The sequence below is a fragment of the Citrus clementina genome, unplaced genomic scaffold (genome assembly GCF_000493195.1).
Source record: "Citrus clementina cultivar Clemenules unplaced genomic scaffold, Citrus_clementina_v1.0 scaffold_5, whole genome shotgun sequence".
Classification (NCBI taxonomy): domain Eukaryota; kingdom Viridiplantae; phylum Streptophyta; class Magnoliopsida; order Sapindales; family Rutaceae; genus Citrus; species Citrus x clementina.
In genome coordinates, this window is record NW_006262201.1 from 41893476 (window position 1) to 41910262 (window position 16787).

The 16787-nt window shown below is 36.7% G+C and overlaps 4 protein-coding genes across 9 annotated transcripts in view; 2 read left to right on the forward strand and 2 right to left on the reverse strand.

Moving 5' to 3' along the window:
• Positions 1-435: 435 nt before the first annotated feature.
• Positions 436-3960, forward strand: LOC18041600 (hexokinase-2, chloroplastic). The gene is made up of 9 exons (XM_006435111.2): positions 436-961; positions 1243-1393; positions 1472-1654; positions 1938-2012; positions 2096-2251; positions 2333-2428; positions 2531-2661; positions 3029-3110; positions 3359-3960. The coding sequence occupies exons 1-9, from the start codon at positions 684-686 to the stop codon at positions 3695-3697; spliced, it is 1491 nt and encodes a 496-aa protein (XP_006435174.1). The 5' UTR covers positions 436-683; the 3' UTR covers positions 3698-3960.
• Positions 3961-4313: 353 nt separating this feature from the next.
• LOC18040374 (AP-2 complex subunit sigma) lies at positions 4314-6787 on the forward strand. Its single transcript, XM_006435112.2, has 6 exons — positions 4314-4439; positions 4543-4641; positions 4735-4785; positions 5370-5543; positions 6369-6428; positions 6504-6787. Exons 1-6 carry the CDS (start codon positions 4437-4439, stop codon positions 6543-6545), a joined length of 429 nt encoding a protein of 142 aa, XP_006435175.1. The 5' UTR covers positions 4314-4436; the 3' UTR covers positions 6546-6787.
• Positions 6788-7264: 477 nt separating this feature from the next.
• Positions 7265-12516, reverse strand: LOC18040375. 6 transcript variants are annotated; one of them, XM_024183305.1, is made up of 14 exons: positions 12124-12516; positions 11530-11671; positions 11123-11319; positions 10987-11044; positions 10318-10445; positions 10025-10232; positions 9644-9932; positions 9492-9552; positions 9346-9406; positions 9158-9229; positions 8991-9073; positions 8554-8907; positions 8248-8475; positions 7265-8000 (listed from the first exon to the last, which is right to left on the reverse strand). In XM_024183305.1, the coding sequence occupies exons 2-14, from the start codon at positions 11594-11596 to the stop codon at positions 7539-7541; spliced, it is 2268 nt and encodes a 755-aa protein (XP_024039073.1). In that variant the 5' UTR covers positions 11597-11671; positions 12124-12516; the 3' UTR covers positions 7265-7538. The 6 variants fall into 6 exon arrangements, with proteins under 6 accessions (XP_024039073.1, XP_024039075.1, XP_024039074.1 ...); XM_024183307.1 differs by having other exon boundaries at positions 8991-9081; positions 9160-9229; positions 10378-10445; positions 12124-12515; XM_024183306.1 differs by having other exon boundaries at positions 8991-9081; positions 9160-9229; positions 9644-9923; positions 12124-12515.
• A 4110-nt stretch (positions 12517-16626) lies between these two features.
• The window catches only part of LOC112098464 (snakin-2-like), a 665-nt gene continuing 504 nt past the window's right edge, over positions 16627-16787 (reverse strand). The window contains exon 3 of the mRNA XM_024184873.1: positions 16627-16787. This exon is cut by the window's right edge and continues 10 nt beyond it. Coding sequence (XP_024040641.1) covers positions 16635-16787 — 153 coding nt within the window. The 3' untranslated portion in view covers positions 16627-16634.

Consider the following 16787-nt stretch of genomic DNA (forward strand, 5'->3'; position numbering starts at 1 on the left):
CAATATTAGCAAGAGTAAAAATATAAAAATACTTCATAATATACCTAAATTTAGGGTAGTCATAATAAACTTGTGAGGTAGGCTGATAGGCCCAAAAGAGCGCGTAAGGTGCACTGAGGCACCTATTGGCATACGCAAAGAACAAGAAGAAGAACTTGAAGAATAGGACTTGCTCACTTGACGTTTGACAATGCAAAGTAAACCAGAGATACGTTGCCATCAACATCGTCTTGTCAGCCGAATCCCAGCACTCCAAAAGGCCAAAACTATTTGACTTGTCGCTGCAGCAAAATTACCCAACACCAAATACAAAAACAATTATTATTAAAAAATTAATAAACAAATAAAAAAAGTTTTTTTTAAAAAAAAAATAAAGTAAGCATTTTGGAGAAGAGAGAATTACAAACATAGAAAATTTGACATGGAAGGCAACGAAACCGTTAGGTTGTTAAACGTTAAGCTGGCCAAAAGGAAAAACCCATTAATTGAAATATTTTTCATTTTTTTATTTGATAATAATAAATTTTTGGAACCAAACTGTTGAAACCTTGCTAGTTGCTATCAAGAAAAAAGTGAAACAAAAACACAACACACTATGCACTCTCTGTCTGAACCTCACAATCTTCTTTACTCTTCATCTTATTTTCTTTTTCTTTCTGCTTAGATCTTACCGTCAACCGAAAATGTTCGTTACTGCAACAGCAATGTTACCGGCCGTTGGATCCCTCTGCATCTCGCGGACACCCAGAGGCGGGCCTCGGTTTACGATGGCCGTAAGATCAAACGTTAATGTGTCAGTTGCTCCGATCTTGACAAAGCTACAGAAAGAGTGTGCAGCTCCTTTGCCCGTTCTGCGCAACGTGGCGGACGCCATGACTGCTGATATGAGAGCTGGGCTTGTCGTTGATGGGGGTGGCGAACTCAAGATGATACTTAGCTATATCGATGCTTTGCCAACTGGGTATGCTTAGACTGATCGAATCCGCTATATATACGCTTTCTTCACTTGTTTTACTTAATGAAGTTTCTATATTGAATGTTAAATGGACATGAGCAACTTTTTAGGGGCAAAGAACTTTTCCAATGTTTGTGCATGTATTACTTTGTTTTTATTTTTTTTATTTTAATTACTTGTTGGTCGTTGGGCAGCCATTTGTTTGCACTTCGTGAACAGATTTATATTGCCCAGTCATGGAAATGTAATCTAATTTCTTTAGTTGATAATATATTATGCTTTGAAAGGAATGAGAGAGGATTGTTCTATGCATTGGATCTTGGAGGCACAAACTTTAGGGTGCTAAGGGTGCAATTAGGTGGGCAAGAAGAGCGTGTTCAAGCTACAGAATTTGAACAAGTTTCTATCCCTCAAGAGCTCATGCGTGGTACCTCTGAGGTGTGTTTGGCTCCAATTAATGGGTCGTTAAGTCTGTCAATACATTTTGTTTATACTTCTTAACTGTTTCAACTCTAGGAGCTTTTTGATTTTATTGCAACTGGCCTGGCAAAATTTGCGGAAAAGGAAGCTGGAAAATTTCACTTGCCCCAAGGGAGGCAGAGGGAAATTGGATTTACATTTTCTTTCCCTGTGAAGCAGACATCGATTGATTCTGGAATACTAATTAAATGGACAAAGGGTTTCTCTGTCTCTGGTACGGTTAGTATTTCTGCAAATTCAAATTACCGTATATGGTTAGTCATGCTTTGTTAGAGTGCCTGTAAATCCTAAGAAAGGTGTTAAATCCATATAAAGATTAGTTTTGGGAGTACAGAATGGAAACAGTGATTATAAATTACGGACACATGATCGATTTTTTTCATCATCTATTGGCTAGGAAAAGTGCTTCCTTATTTAGATATATATAGCCATTCTTCTTCAATTATGATATTTAATTGTTTAACTGATACAAGCATAATGTAGAACTCAAAACTTTCTGCAGCCGGGAAAGGATGTAGTTGCTTGTTTAAATGAAGCAATGGAAAGGCAAGGATTAGATATGCGAGTGTCTGCCCTGGTATGCTTTGCTTAGTACCCCCCTTCTCACATAAAGTTTCCAGTTTAATAGTGACCAATTTATGGATTTTTAATGTGAATTAGGTTAATGATACCGTGGGCACATTAGCCGGGGCTAGATACTGGGATGAAGATGTCATGGTTGCTGTCATTTTGGGTACTGGAACCAATGCTTGCTATGTAGAACAGATGGATGCAATTCCTAAGCTACAAGGCAATAAATCTCCTTCTGGAAGAACGGTGTGTAAGGGTGGCAAATAACTTGTTCAATAATCTCAGCTTGAATGTCAAATCCTAATTTGATGGTTTTCCTTGGTTCAGATAATTAATACTGAGTGGGGAGCTTTCTCTAAAGGTCTTCCCTTAACCGAGTTTGATATAGATATGGATGCTGCTAGTATCAATCCTGGTGAGCAGGTAAGTTTTGTGCCTAGTGTCATCGTTAGTTTGCAGTTTTAATTATTGATGTAGAAAACTAGACTATAAAATCTATTCAATCATCAATCACATTCTCGGCAGATATATGAGAAGACAATCTCTGGAATGTATCTTGGTGAGATTGTTCGAAGAGTGCTTCTGAAGATGGCTGAAGAAGGTGCACTGTTTGGCAATTCTGTCCCAGAAAAACTGTCCATGCCTTTTGTACTCAGGTAACTTGTGTTATGCAATATGGGTAATATGTTGCATAAATCCCACTATTGGCACCTCTTCTTAGGTTGGTCGACCGTGTACAGGGCACCATTTTCCCTTCATAAATTCCAGTATTAAAAGAGGACAAATAGGTGAGGTGCATTAATAACTTTTGTCTAATAAAAATTCATTTGAAAGTCACAGGCCAACCTGAACTACCATATTTATCTTTCATCTTTATTTAGTGCTAAATTTCATTTTTATTTTTTTGACTTTGGCATCCTCTGCAAGTTTCCTAATCTTCTCTGCAATACATGACGCATTACACTTGGATCAAAATAAATTTCTTTTTGTATTAAACTATGTTCGCAAAACTCTGCTTTATAGGACACCGCATATCTGTGCTATGCAACAGGACTATTCAGAAGATCTTCAAGCTGTTGGATCAACTCTATATGATGTTGCTGGGGTATATTTCTGTACTTTCTCCGCGAGTTTAAAATTTAGCTTCTGTAATGTAAAACTGAACTAGAGGCGCAGGAAAATATTCACCATTGCCACTGATTTGAACATTGAAAATTGTTTATATCTCAGAAAATGTAGATAAGTTTTGATATTTTAGTAGCCTCAAATGAACTCATTTACTAAAAAGTTCTTTTAATCTCTTCCTTAATTTTTTTAATTTCTTTTTTTTCCATTTTTCACTCTTTTGAATAGGTGGAATCTAGTTTAAAAGCAAGGAAGGTAGTGATAGAAGTATGTGATACCATTGTCAAACGAGGTGGCCGCTTAGCTGGTGCAGGAATTGTCAGTATTCTACAGAAAATCGACGAGGATTCAAATGGCGCCATCTTTGGGAAGAGGACGGTTGTGGCAATGGATGGTGGATTGTATGAGAACTATACTCAATACAGAAGATACGTACATGAGGCAGTGACGGAGCTTCTGGGAACAGAAATATCAAAGAATGTTGTCATCGAACATACAAAAGACGGCTCTGGCATTGGTGCTGCTCTCTTGGCCTCGGCAAATTCCAAGTTTGATCACGACTATTAGAATGGCAGATTCTGTGTAATTTAATCTCTCATCACAAAGTAGTAGATGAGGTTCTGTAATTAAGCTTGCTTCGGCATTTGGTTGAGAGTATGAGATTCAAGAACGGGTTGTTAATCTAGGAACTCCCTTCAAGGTTGTATTTTAGTAATGTTATTAAAACAAATAGTTGTGAGATCACAAATTCAAGATTTTGAAACCTTGTTGGCGGAATGATTTTGAACTATTTCTTTATCTGCAAATATGCAATGCCAATAAACAATGAAGCCTCGTGTTAATTTTAAAAGTCAAGTTTCCAATAACATTTTCGATGTAGATAACTACTCTTTTATTAGTTCACCTCCTTATTTGTTATTACCGTCAATTGGCAAATACGGTTGAAAAATTTGTTAACAAGATTAATAATTCGACTTCTATAATTCTGAAATCAGAGGCTTATTTAGAAGCACAGTGGTTAAATTAAGGCCTTTAAGGAATGAAACAGCAGGATCGATATGAAATAAAATAAAAACTATAGTAATTTGTGTAAGTTTACAAAAAGTAATGAACCTCTCCGTTATTATCCCTTAAAATGAAACCAATTTGAAGTATCAGCTTTCAACCAGGCCATACTTCAAAAAAAAATAAAATAAAATAAAAATCAACCAGACCAGCTACTGCTTACGCGGAAGGAAGAAAAAACACTATCGTGATCGCGCACTCAATTTTCGTCGTTGTCAAATTTTCATTCAATCTATCAACAATGGTAGCGTTAGTTATCTGAATCAATTTAATTAAAATTAGGGGCATTTCCGTTAGAAGATTTGAAATTGTAACACTGATTTTGATATCTTTTGTTGACGTGGCAGATCCGGTTCATATTGTTACAGAACAGGCAAGGAAAGACTCGTCTCGCCAAGTACTATGTTCCTCTCGAGGATTCCGAGAAACACAAGGTCGAATACGAGGTATGATTATGAACGTGATCTTGCGTTTTCTGCAGTTGTTGTTCTAATTATTCAATTTTCTAGGGTTTTGAAATTTGGATGCCTTTCTTGTAGGTTCATCGGTTGGTGGTCAACAGAGATCCCAAGTTTACTAATTTCGTTGAGGTTGGTGATTCTCCACAAATTATAATGCTTAAATTGCTTAGGCCAAGTTTCTACACTGTAGCTAACTTTTATTTTTATTAATTTATTTGCTGAGAAATGTAGAAATAATAATTTACCTCTTTCAAATTATCCCGAGGCTGATGAGTCTGAAGCTTATGAAGTACTGGAACTCACACCCTCGGTTAATTTTTACTGATGGAAATAAATAATATTTCAGTTAAACTTTTAGAAAAGGAAATGGCATTTACTTAATACATTTTGATGGGCATTTTCTCATAATTTTTATGGAAATTGATAAAATCCCACTTAAACTCCTATTACGAATTCTTTTTATGGAAGGTGGAAAGCTAAGAATTGGGCAGCTTTCTTGTCCGATCAGTAGCACTCTTTTATTTTCTTTTTATTATTTTTTTAATTTTCAAAAATCCCAGCCGGACGTCTGATTTTTACCTATTGTAAAATTGTACCATTATATTTGACAGCCTATCTTCTCTACTAGAGCAATTTCACTTTGTGCTCTATGCCTTTGCACTGAAATATCTGTGTGCATGTGTTTGTGTTTGGTCTATGTGTACTTTCTGCAGTTTCGTACACACAAGGTAATCTACAGGCGGTATGCTGGATTGTTTTTCTCGCTTTGTGTCGACATAACAGATAATGAATTGGCATATTTGGAGTGCATCCATTTATTTGTGGAGATATTGGATCATTTCTTCAGCAATGTCTGCGAGCTAGATTTAGTATTTAATTTTCACAAGGTATGTGATCGCATTTTCATTTCAAGTTCTGTTACTGTTTCTTTTTGCATCTGCTGAATTACTAACTATTTGATGTTTATATTATGTCATTTTGTCTTCTGTGTACATGCTGCTTTTCTCGGTAGTCTTGATCAGTAATTCACAAATGCTTACCCCAACCGAAGTGTTGACTGGAGCACATGTAGCTTTCTTTAGGGACAGACAAACTTAACATATTAGGTCTGTTGATTATCCTTAAAGATATATGTTTCATAATGAGAAACTGGTATAGCATGTTATGGATTTATTTCATTCAGTACCAGTACAAACTAAGAAACACAAGAAAGCGAAGGGCCACTAAAGAAGCTATAGCCACGTCTCCGTGCATTGTTTCTGGGAATTTGATGTTTCTAACCATTTGCACTAGAGCTTATGTGAGAGACACTTTATGTTATGCCTTGTTGCTGGTACTACAAATTTGTAAATCTAAGCCCTATGATGATGCTGTTGTATGTCATGCCTTGCCATCTTTAGCCTGTCAACTTGCAAGTTGGCTCTGCTGCTTTACCATGCTGATACCTGAATGTTCTATTGTTAACCACAAAATCTCAGTTTAGAATTCAAAAATTCATTTTTCATATGTTCTTTTCTATATTTACTCCTGTTGGAGTATATACAGATACCTGATCATTGAGAAGTGAGAACTGCTGATGTCATTTGCGTTGTCTGTTTCTCTAAAGTTTAAATTTAAGTGGATCTGTTCCTTTATATGGGGAGAATTATCACTAATCATAATTTTTTTTTTATCACGGGCCACCACGACTTGCTGCTTGTTTTTACATGAAGGTTTATCTAATACTTGATGAATTCATTCTTGCTGGGGAGCTTCAAGAGACAAGCAAGAGGGTATGCACTTTCAAGGCACCACTAAACTATATTTATTTATCTGTTTAAATTTTAATTTTTTTTGGTGTTTTGTAGGCAATCATAGAGCGAATGGGGGAACTGGAGAAGCTAGAATGAAGAGTTATGATTTAGTAAAGGGTGTTAAAGTGAAGTTTGGTTTTGCCTTTTCACATTTTTCCATTTGATGGATTGGTTCTATTATAATTTGTTTACCTATTTTTTGCACAGCCAATCTTTCTCTAGTATTCTCAGAAATCGAAAACCCAATCCTACGGTTGTATTATCATAAATTGTACGAATAACTTGCGATTTGCTGTCATTGTTTGCGAGGCAATCCTCACTGAGTAACCAGTAAAAAATGCATGCTTGAAGCTGTTGTCCGTTTATCATTAGTTGAAGATATTCATGGCTTAGAGTATTTTAAGAGTTAGTTCATCTGTCGACTTCATTGGATGTTGTTTGGGTGTGTCTCTAATCCTGTGCGAGGAATCTAATTTCTGCATTGAGCCTTTTTTTTTTATTTGCCAAATGCACATATCTACCAACCAGCGGACATCTCTAGCAATTTCCAACTTTGAAGCTGATGGTGCAGAAACTTGATATTAACCGACAAATAGCCCTTTCCATTTTCTTCATGTCTTTATCTACTTAAAAAACTTTTCGGGGGAGGCGCAAATGGCTGGTATTAACTGAGCAACTTCTTTGTACATTTGTTCCAATAAGACTTCTTTGTTAGGGAAGGCTATCTTCAATGCAAGTGCATACGAGCATCAAACATGGTACAAAATCTAAGATAACACTTTTCCAAAATAGCGTATGTGATACGAGGAAGAGAATGTACAAACTAAATATTTCCCTTATCTTTCTTTATATATGAGCGTGCTTCAAACAAGCTGAAGAAAAGATAACCCCAATAAAAATGTTCTCGTAATCAAGTTCCTGTGATTGATACTAACATCCAATTGCCTCTTCAGTTCTACCGTTCATGAGAATGGAATATTTGATGGCCAACAAACAGGATACCCAGCCATTCTCTTAATAGTCATCAATTCCAAGAAAAGAAATGAATGAAATAATGCTATTGCGGATCCATTGCCTTGCCAGCCAATTTCACAGCCGTTCGTTGCACAGCAGTTGCAATGACAATGAACTTCCTGTTCGAAATCCACCTTCAATTTCTTCATAGACTAGAGGGAGATGGTGGTCTTGCCTTTTCACCCTCGAAGAGGGTAATGATGAAGTTATGGTCATTAACTGCTGGTGCTGAAGCCAGTGCTGATGCTGGTGTTGAGAGTTTGTGGAATACTTGGGCCTAAGTACTTCCAGTGATGTGGGGGCAGGTGATATCGGGGACTGCGGACATGGGATCAGTGTAGGGTCCTGTCTCCCATTTGGCCAATTTGAAAATTGGCTCATCGCTGTGGAATGTCCAGTAGGTCTGCATTGAGCTGCTAGCTGAGCCGGCCAAAGCTGTTGCTGCTGCTGTTGGTGTTGTTTTGTCAAGATTGTGGAACTTGTATGAGCTGGGCCTAGGAACGGGCTGCTAAGATATGAAGGTAATTGCAATTTGACCTACAAATAAAAATTACAGCCTAACATAATTAGAGATTTTTTATGTCATGGCAACTTGCAAAGCGATATATGCAGCAAAAGACGCAAATCAACCATACTTCAGTAGTTGTATATTACCAATGGCTAAGGATGAAAAATGCTTACAGAAACAAGCTAATGAAAGAAGTTGGAGAAAAAAATCTGGCTTGGATTGAGGTAATCCATAACATAACAGTAACAAAGCAAAAGGAAGGAATCAAGAAAAAACCTGCTGTGTTGATCCAGTTCCAGATGTAGAAATTTTATCCGGGTATGAAGAGGTGTAGTGAGTCTGGGGCATTGCAATTGGCATGAAGTTCTGATGTTGTGGAAGAGAATGAAGATGAGAAACTTGAAATTCTGACGATGGTTCTAATGCATTATTTCTGGTTCTGCTAAAGCTGTTTGTATCTTCTGCTCCCAAGCCGCCAGCTGACAAAGACAAAAAGTTGAAACTCTACAAGAAAAACAAATTGATCAGGACATTGGGAAGGGGAAAACAATCATCTATGCCAACATAAATTGTAGAGCTTACTTGCTTCTGCAAAGTCTGTAACCCAGATTCTGTAGCAGTCTGTAGCTGATCATGATGAAGCCTCTTGTGCTGAAGAATACCACTTCTAGCTTCACTTGAATTTCTTTCAGCAGTAGTACTGCCAATACTGTTAACAGATATGACTCCATTTAAACCTTTTCTCGTCTTATCAAAGTCATAAATCACCATATGTGTTTCTTGCCTTTGTCCTTCATCTGGTGGTTTCAATTGATTACACTGTAGATGTGACTTTTCTTTATTCTCTGGCATTTGTAAATCTCGAATCAGACGACTGATGTAAACATGGCCAGCACACCTCTTTAGAGACCTATTAGTGGTGGCCCCTTTAAAAGCCTGTATAGTTTATAGTCCACCAGACACTCAGTGAGATGCTCAAGAAAGTACACAAGCATTGCGAAGTTTGGAGTAAAATCTACCTTTCTGGTTGAAGGACCATTTTCTAAAGAACAAGGCTTGGAGGCACCAACAGCGGCATCCAGCCAAGCTGGAATTTTGGTAGCTGAGGACCTGCAATGACTACATGAATGAGACGATAGATAGAAGATATATAGGAAGGTCTAAACTCATAAGAACTAAGACAATTACGGCAAAGAAGGTCCAGAACTCCCAGCACCAAGCAACACCATTGGAGACAATCCCGGCCACAATGCAAGGCCTTTAAACAAAGAATATGCCAGTGTCAGCCTATAATATCCAATAGTATACAAAACAACCATGTTTGACAAACTAGGCAGAAAAAAACAGGCCACAATACACTATCAAGAAGTATACCATTTCTCCAGGACTCCGTGGCCGTATCTTGTTGCACTTGTTCACTTCTGAGGGTGGTGGACTTAAAAAATAAAGCAAAGCCTCCATTTTAGTAGCAGTTCAATCGCTAAAGGAAATATTGTTCTAGGCTTGAAACTAATGCTTACCCCAACTGCAAGCTCAGGTTTTCCTGTAAGTGAGGTCTCCTGAGTCGACTGCTCTAAACTACTTCAGGACGGACAACACAAAGAGAACTAAATTAATAACAGGACAACTGAAAAGAAACAGGAGCACCAGAATTGATTAAAAAAGAACCCACCCAGAATCCCGACATGGCTCAGGCAAACCCTGAAAAGTTACAGGATTGCACGACGGCTCATCACTGTTATGTTCCCTCTTAGCCAATAGAGGCATTGTGCTGTGCACATTTACCGGAGGAACACAACTATCAGTTTTCACGTGGAAACTTTTACTGTCAGGTTTTTCTTCTACTTCAGCACTGGTTTTAGCAGTTTCTTTCTGTGAACTTTCTACATTAGATGAAGGGGCAGCCTCAGAAGTTCTCAAGGGGAAGGTTGAGCCCAACTCCTCCTCGGTAACTGCAGAATCTAATGAGAACATACAACTTAAGAAAGAAACAAACTGGAAAAAAAAATGTAATCACTAGAAGAAGCAATAGGTGGAAAAAAACTAATATTACCTTTAACTGCAGGTGTACAGCTCTCCCTATGTTCTTGCAAAGCTGGAGGCTTTGCTTCTGAAGGAGCACTCTCCAATTTACTATTATTCACACTATCATTTTCAGGGAACATTCCTGCCATAGCATATAAGGTCTCCACAACTTCTTCTTCATCTTTAGTGATTGGCCCAATAACCTCCTTCTGGGACCAGTCCGAGCTTCCTTGTTTCTACAAAAGCAATCCCATCAATATAAATTGAAATGCTCAGCCAAAAGAATATGAATTTTGAAATGGTCAGCTGGAGATAACTGACAACAATGTTCAGCTTGGACTTCTTTAGGCCATCCTTTTTGAGTGATTCCATTTCACCTACTGTATGGTTCAGCTTCTTTGAATCTGGTAAAGGTGGAGACATAGATTCGGGATTTCGCTTCTTCACCGCTGTAAGAGTTAAATCCAAATTTCTCATACATTATTAATACTTCAAAATATTCTTTTTCTTTCCCTTCAAATAAACTAACATTTTTTGTTTTCCATAGAAAGTTAAAAGTATTTCCCTTCAAAAAGTAGCTTCAGAACAACAGGAGGCAAAAATCTCAAATACAATATTATTATTTCAAAAGAATCAATGCACCATCAAAGTAGCAACACCAGTGTATTAAGTATAATTAAAAAATAAAAACAAACAAAATTCTGCGTACACGGGAAAAAAAGGGGGGAAAGAAAAGAAAAGCAAAAAAGGCTTCATTTTGCTTAAGTCGTAATCCAAAATCCAAATCACTAAGCAAAACCGAAAAAAGGAAACTTCCCGGAAGACCCACTAAATAGAACATGATATTTAAACCGGTAACACTTTAACTATTAGCCCCACAACTAACAGAAAAAGTAGGAAATTAAAAAAAAAAAAAAACTGTATTTAAAAAAAAAATAATTTGAGATATAAAATGAAAAATTTATCATTCTTGATTCACAAACAACATACCTGAACGTAGCTTACGCGGAATGGAGGAATGATCAACACCATTGCAGTCATCCAAAAACTGGAAAAAAGAAATTGAAAATTAAATAAACAGAAAATTAAAATTAAAAAATTGAAAGAAAAGTAAAATTAAACATACCTTTTTAGGTAATTTAAATCTTTTGGCAGTAGCATTACTCATTGAAGACTGAGATTGTGAAGGAGTTTCGTTTTCTCTATCAGACAAATTATTACTATGATATCCCATTTCAGAATCTTCGAAACTCGAAATCACAGCTTTATTAACAACAACACTTAATTTTTTAACAAGTCTCTCCTTCTTCGGTTTCTCCAAACCTTCAAAAAAATAAAAATAATAACTAAAAACAAAGGAGATAAAACAAAAAACAGGCATTATCTGAAAAACTCTTATCACCGAAAACACACGAAGAGAGGAAGAACGCACACAAAAGAAGACGACAAATGAGGGGTTTTGTTTGCTTGTTTGTTTTGGTTTTGGTTTTGGAAATAGAAAAAATAAAAGAGGAGAGTATAGTAAATTCACACCTGCTAAGAGCTTCTGTCGCGAAAACCGACTGCTCCCTCCTCGCCTCACGTCTCGAGTCTTGTCCATTTCTGTATTCACACAATTTTGAAGACAACACTAACATCAACAGCATCTGCTCTCCCTCACGCCCTCCAATTCGATCTATAATCCAATCAAAACGCATTAAAATATAAGAAAAATGAGATTCAAAGAGCTTCGGTTTGTTTTTTTTTTTCTCAAACTTTAGAGGAGAGAAAGTGAAAGGAAAAACAAAAGTGGCGTTTGAGATTTCTAAAGAGAGAGAAAATCAATTTTAGTTGCCAGATATTTCTCCGCTGCTTTCTGTGTGTGTGTGTGTGTGTGTTTTGAGTAGTTTTAGTTCTAGCTGCTCAGAAAAATTAGCGAGAGAGAGAGAGAGATGAGACAAAAAGCTTCATAGAAGAAAAAAAAATTGAAAAAAATAAAAAAATAAAAGGAAGGAAAGAAAAGAGAAAAGTAATTCGTTCCTCGTGTTCAGCGAATCAGGTTCTTCGTGAAATAAAGCAAATTAAAGAGAAAAAATTAAAAGAACTGAAAAATGTGAAGCAATTGTAGCAAAGTGACAATTTAACAACCTTCATTTAATTCTCGAAGACAATTAAGAGAGTTGATTCGTTTCTCTCTCCCTCTCTATCTTGACTTCTGTTAAAAGCTCTCACACACAACACAAACTCCCAAGAGACGGCAAATCCGAAGCTTTCGCTCTGTTAAATCGCCTTTTAAATGCATCAGAAAAACGGCCATTCTTTTTCCTTCTTCTCTCACTTCACATTCATTTGTACGCAAGTCCCATTCCCACGTCATTCCACCATCCACGGTCCCTATTCTCTCTCCTCTCACAGCCATCGGATCTTCTTTGATGGCTTAGACCATCAAGTCTCACGTGTCAGCCACGTCGGATTTTATAAACCTTGTTTACCTGTCCACGTTGCACTCTTCATGCATCATCCGAAGGCTCGTTATCAAACGGCTGTGGTGAAACTCTCGTCTTTCTCACTGTCTGGACGGAAGTCTTTTTAATCACAGTAACTGAAACAAAACAAACGACTCTCTTTCATCAACGGCCATTATGGCAAATCTCATGGATGTTCGACACGTTTCATCCACAGGTCTCCGTACTACCAGAGACTGTTCACTGTTACAAGAGAAAATATTCTGTACCTTTTAATGACTTTTCACCAGTTTCTTAAAGAAACTAGTATTAGATTTGGTGCATTTGCATGTGCTGTAGTCAACACGCGCCAGTAACTCCCGAGTGCGGAGCAGAAGAGTGATTTACGATTTTCATTTGTTTGATGTTGATGTTCACGCGCCGGAGGGAGAGTGAAATTGTAGGCCAGTAAAATAATGGTAATCTCACTGGTAACGCTGAAATCCGCAAAGCGGATTCTAGAGAAAGTTTGGCAGTCACGAGAAAGGATGGGCAGAGGGTGTTGAACTCGGCGATTAATTGCTGAGTTTACGGCGAGTGTTTGATGAGGATGGAGGAATGTGATGATTTGATTCTGTGCACCTCGGCTTGGCAGGGTCATGCATGCTGCGTGACTCCTAGTTCCAAGTCGTATCACGTTGCGTCAGTCCTAATTACCAAAACACCCTTCGCTATGTTCAGAATTACATGCTTGTAAGCTCCTAGTCCTGTGTGAAGCTCGCCGGCTCCTATCTACCATCTAAAAAGAATCGGTGAACCACCTCTCTTCGATTTAAAATGAACGTTTTGATTTTTACGTTGAACAGGTGAAGGTTTTGCTTTGAAAGAGATAATAACTGGATCGATGAAAGAATTTATTTATATATGCATGCAACTGCCATTAATTTATTTTCGCGAATTATGTCTTAGGTGTACAGCAAATAGATGGACAAAGCCCAAAATATATTTTTAAAAGATTTAAACTTGATGCCCAGCTTAAAAAAATTGCTTAAAATGCATCGGGCTGGCACACCGGCGTGGAATGTATATGTGTGTACATGTGCGTTAATGAAAGGTCTTAATAGTTCTTTTACGTGGAAGTATGAAGGAAACTTTTAAGGGAAAAGTGGAAATTGGGTCAAATAATTGTTGAACCATTCTTCAGGCCCATCTAGGGATGGCAATGGGCACCGTCCGCAGCGGGTTTGCCATTACCAAATCTAAATCCGCACAAAATTTAAATTACCAAACCCACCCGCAACCCACAACGGGTTTTAAATTTTTTAAAAAAACCCACCCGCAGCGGGTTTTAACAATTACCAAACCCGCAATGGTATCCGGCGGATTTTTTGCGGATTTCCGTATTTAAAATCACAAATTTTTAATATATAAATTTATAATAATAACCTCAAATTCCATATAACATATTCAATTTTATATTTAAACAATGTAAATAAAAAAGTAAAATTTCCACATCAATTCAACACAAATTCTCAAATTTAAGTATAAATTACACAAATCTATTTAAAAAGCACAAACTAATATCTAAAAATAATAATTACATTTCGTATTATCATTTAAAACAAGATCCAAGAGAAGATATTGATTTTATTCACCACTATAAGCACCCATCCAACACAATGGCTATAATAATAATTAAGATTAATATTTTCAAATACTAATTCGAAGGGAAATGTCTTTAGTTTTCTTTAGGTTATGACTTTAAAATAGGAGATGAGCCATATACACACATACATAACTTTGAGCCTTTGGCTATTTAGTAAATTGATCAATTACATTATTTTCTTTATATATTTTTATATTTAAATTAAATTAAAAATATTTGAAAAAAATTATTGCGGGTTTGGTGGATATCCATGCGGGTATCCATCGGGTATAAGGTTAATACCAAACCCACCCGCATCCATGTGCGGGTTTTAATTTATAATACTAAACCCGCCGCAACGGATAAAATTACCCGCAACGGGCGGGTTTTGGTGGGTGGGTTTGGGTAGGTTAGCGGGTTTGCGGGTACAATTGTCATCCCTAGGCCCATCATTGATTTATAGCAACGTTTGGAGTTTTTTAATACCTTCGAAAAATCCTTTTAAAAAAAAAAAACAAGAGATTAAGTTATGAAACGATACTTAGGATAGTCCCAAGCATCGTCAAATAACTTTTTTCTAATATCCATTGGTGGTTCATCCCACCAAGTATACATGAAACACGATAAACCTAAGTTAGCCAAGCAATCTGCTACATAATTTTCTTCTCGAATATTTTTAATCAAGTTACAACAATTAATCCATCTATTACGGATGCACCATGGAGGAGCAAATCTAAGATTTTGGAGACAAGATAGTGCAACAGTAGAGTCGCTCTCTAACCAAACATATTACCACCCTCTATTAGCTGCTTCCTCAATAGCCACAATGATACCAAATATTTCAGCATAAAATGAAGAATGAAGGCCTAAAGGCATTGCAAAGCATCCTTTAAAGGCCCCATTAAATCCCCTGAAAACAACACCACAAGCTGCCTCTCCCGGATTTCCTTTAGTAAGGCCATCTGTATTAATTTTAACCCAAAGAATTAGAGGAGGATGCCAAAAGACTGAAACTACCTTTGGAGCACGTTGCAATGGCTTCTTTATGCCCAATATATCATCACTTGGAACTTGGGTAGCTATGTGTCCTGGACAATAAGAGCTCAATAAAATAATGTGAGAAGAAATGACAACCTTTAAATGAGACAATGAAAGCTCACGATTTTCAAAGCGTAATAAGTTCCGAGCTTTCCACAAATAATATAAGTAGGATGAAACAACCTATGCGCCGGAGGGAGGCTGTAGGATGAGAAAATCTATCATCAAGAATTAACTTTCGTAAACTCACAAGGTCTCCATTCATGGGAAATGTGACTCTAAATAAAGAAGTAAGCCAACCCCAAAGCTATTGAGAGAGCCTGCATAGGAAAAATAAGTGGGCAGTCGTTCCATCAGATTGCAAGCACAAAGGGCAAGATGAGATGACGCATAACCCACATAAACACAGCTGATCATTGATTGGAACTCTATTATGAACAGCCTCCGAGCAAACATAGAGTATTTTTGAAGAATAAAAGATGACCACAAGCATTTGTTCTAGGGGCAGACTACACGGTTGCCAAGTAAAAAATGATAAGCTTCTGCCAAAGTAAGATCACCATTTGCTAAGTGGCACCACACCATCTTATCTTCGGTGTCAACTACGAGCAGCTCTATATTTTTTATATCTGAAAAATCCTCATTAACACCTCTTTTGGATTTTATCCCTAAGATACCCTAGCTTAATTTACAAAGTACTAACTCACAAATTAAAATCAATCATCTTCTTATTAAATTTCATCCTAAAAATATATTTATTTTAAGCTTTTATTTATAAATACATATAAATCTTAAATTGTTTTCTTATTGTAACATAATTTCTATCATCATAATTCTTAATTCTTAAAAGTTTCTCAAAAGAATATTTTTAATTCAAATTTCAAATATAAATGTAAAAATAAATTATGAAATGGGGTGGGTGAAAAAAATATTAAGTGAATAGTTTATTTAAGAGTTCAATTAAATTTTTATTCAAGAAAAAATTGAATTAATTTATCTTTAGTTATTTGTGTAATGTCAATTAAAGAAGAGTTTGACAAGGAATTTATAAGAGTGCAAAAGGTCTCCTCTTATAGCAGGCCCATGGATCATGGCTACACATTTGAAAAGAGTAATGATATTTTACCCCTTCAATTTCTCTCATTAATTCTTTTTTTTTTTTTAATTTTAACCTAAAGTGAATAAAATATCCATGACATAGATTTTTTAGATTAAAGATTGAAGATTAGCATATTTTCTAGCATTTTCCCCTTGTTGACGACAAGGGGATATTTAACTTCGTTTTATCCGTATTTGTAAATTCAGCCCGATCATCCACGTGCATTGTCGCTTGATTTGCTTGTTTTTATGTCGCTAAAATCTTTCTTTGGGCAAACTAAATGTGAAAGACACATCGTTTATGCGATTGACAAAAGTAAATAACATTTCTTTGGTAAACAAGTCATTAACAACATAGATTAGCAGAAAACCACATGTTTTATTCTCATCCTTGCACAAGTTTGTGTACTAAACAATTTAGAGAGTATAATATTTTAAGGGCACTTGTGGCGACCGCCGTGGGTAGTCATGTTGGCGTAGCAGGGGCATGCATCATAGTTACCAGAAGTGCCGGGAGGAACACAGTCACAACGAGCACAACACGTCCCGCATGCCCTCTTGCACAGCCTTGGCCTTGACGATAACTG